This window comes from Camelina sativa, chromosome 10 (assembly GCF_000633955.1).
Source record: "Camelina sativa cultivar DH55 chromosome 10, Cs, whole genome shotgun sequence".
Classification (NCBI taxonomy): domain Eukaryota; kingdom Viridiplantae; phylum Streptophyta; class Magnoliopsida; order Brassicales; family Brassicaceae; genus Camelina; species Camelina sativa.
In genome coordinates, this window is record NC_025694.1 from 13,654,620 (window position 1) to 13,657,019 (window position 2,400).

General features: G+C 34.8%; 1 protein-coding gene across 1 annotated transcript; it reads right to left on the reverse strand.

Annotated features, from left to right (window-relative positions):
* Nucleotides 1,136-1,795, reverse strand: LOC104718828 (monothiol glutaredoxin-S5-like). The gene has a single exon (XM_010436631.2). The coding sequence runs from the start codon at nucleotides 1,658-1,660 to the stop codon at nucleotides 1,352-1,354; it is 309 nt and encodes a 102-aa protein (XP_010434933.1). The 5' UTR covers nucleotides 1,661-1,795; the 3' UTR covers nucleotides 1,136-1,351.

Here is a 2,400-nt window from a genome sequence, read left to right on the forward strand (position 1 = left end):
GACGCGGGCTGGACTGGACGCGGACGCGGGCCGTGGGCTTTTAAGTTTTTTGGAAAGCTTTAGACCCATTTAATTTTTTGGAAAGACTTGGTGTGAACTCCAAGCAACTTGGGCAACACTCCGAGAATATTTAGTGAATATTTTCTTGAGACCTCCCTCCTTCCACTATATATAGAGGCACAACCTCTCATTATTTTACACACACAAAAACACAAAGACTCCTTCCTCTGAAGATCTCTCTCTCCCTCTCCTTTGCTTAGTCCAAGTAAGTTCTTAGTTTAGTAGCCTCCAGAGTATAACGTAGATCTGTTCGCTTGAGTTCTATTACTGGTGTGCTACTGTAATAGTTCGTGATCGGTTGTATCCTATAATTCATAAATCGTGATTGTCCGAAAGCACTTACGGCCGATTTATTGAACTAAGAAAGGAGATATCATATCTTGTTTCCGTGATTTATTTTATGCTTTATATTATGTTGTTGTAATTCGTTTTTGATTTCGTTAATTTAAATATAATTCGCATATTTTCTCAATTCGATTTTTGCGTTCCTAACATTAGCTAATATGACTTTGATCGTAGTTTTCATTATATAATATTGTTTTTTTAAGTACCATGTTTTCTCGGTTAAATGGGACTCAATTTCTTGTGATGCAGAACCCTCGCAATAAGCTCTCAGACACATGTTTATCACCAAGTATTAAAATAAAATGTTTTGTTAGATTTTATAAATATATAGGTATTTCTCAATCATTAGATGTTATGTTCTATATTTGATATAATATCTTCAACAAACCATCAATTAACAAGTTAAACATCTGGTTATTTCACATAATTGTTTCCTAGTAGTAATAGTCTCTACAATCGAGATCTATATTTGTATGAATGAAACAGATTAAACACTACAGAACGATCTGAATAAGTACGATTAGATAAGACAGAAACTATAATTACTATTACACGATTAGTACTGAAAACAATCCCGAAGAAGAAATAAAGATTCTTTTCTTTTCCTCTTTTTTGTTTAGACCAAGATTATTGTAATGCGCATTTTTTGTTCTTCCTTGCATGCATGTATATTAAATTAATTTAAACAAAGAATTTATATATTGAAATATATATATTCAAACATGGGAAAGGGGAAATCCAACGGTAGCTGATATATTATTACAAAATAGACAATAGTTTACAAAATAGGTAACCGCATAATCTATCTTTTTCAAAACTCAGATAGTCATAGCATTAATTAACTCACACAGTCACACATACATTCTTCCGTATGCTTCTTTGTTCGTTAATCGCTATAATTAGTTTCTTCGGTACATTAGAAATTTCCAGTGCCACTTTTTGGAAGCTAAAGCCATAATGCTCCAGCGCGCTTAAGCATTGGAACAAGAGAGCGATTGAGATGGAGGCTCATGACTTGATTGGCTCCACCAACAAGCTGCCCTCCAATGAACACCACTGGTACGGTCGGGCTACAGCCGAGCTGAGCCAATGCTTGTTCTATCTCCTTTCCTCTGTGCATCTCGTCGAGCTCATAGATCGTAGGGTTCACGCCAAAGTCTAAGAAGAGAGTCTTGACTGTATGAGACATGCAACACGAGTTCTTGCTAAAGATCACTACCGACTTCTCAGAGATCATCTTCTGTAGGTTCTCCATCGATCGATGTTATAATTTTAAAGAGTGTTTGGATAACGATTCAAAGAAGGTAGTAGCAAAGTTTGAAGACTTGTAGAGAGCTTGAAGTCTTTTTGGCTTAAGATAAGAGATGACTTTGAGTTTCTGTTTGATGTAGTGAAGGGTCTCTAAGGATCCTTTATATAGCTTTCTAAGGGACGTATAACTTTCATGTGACGGGTTAAAATTTAATGTAGCATCTTTTAAAAGAGAATCAACTTTAGCCCATACGAAATCTCTCAAATAAATAAATAAAGAAAACACACATAAGATAATGGGAATAATATCTCAACGGATTAGAGCCTAAAAAGGCTTCATCCGTCTTGCCACTTTGCCTCTTGCAGCTAAAGAATCAAAATGTAACTATCAATTCATTAGGTAAAATGTACGGTTAACTAAATCTTAGATCGATGTGTAAAGAATACTACGGACGAATATTACCATGTCTTAATAGTACGCCCTCTCCTTTCTTGGGTCAGTAGAGATATCTATGTTTACTTTCTCTCAAATGATCAATTCTTACTATTTCTAAATTAAAAGTTAATAAAATAAAATTTGGACTTTTTGAGGAACAGCTCTTTAACTCGTCTTGCCATTGCCTTCTCTCGACTTAATTTGTTGTTAGGATTTACTTTAGTAGTTTCGTAGAAAGTAGTACTGTTGAAGCGTCCAGTGGTAAAAAAAAAGAACAATCAATAGTCTGAATTAGTCATATTTTCGTG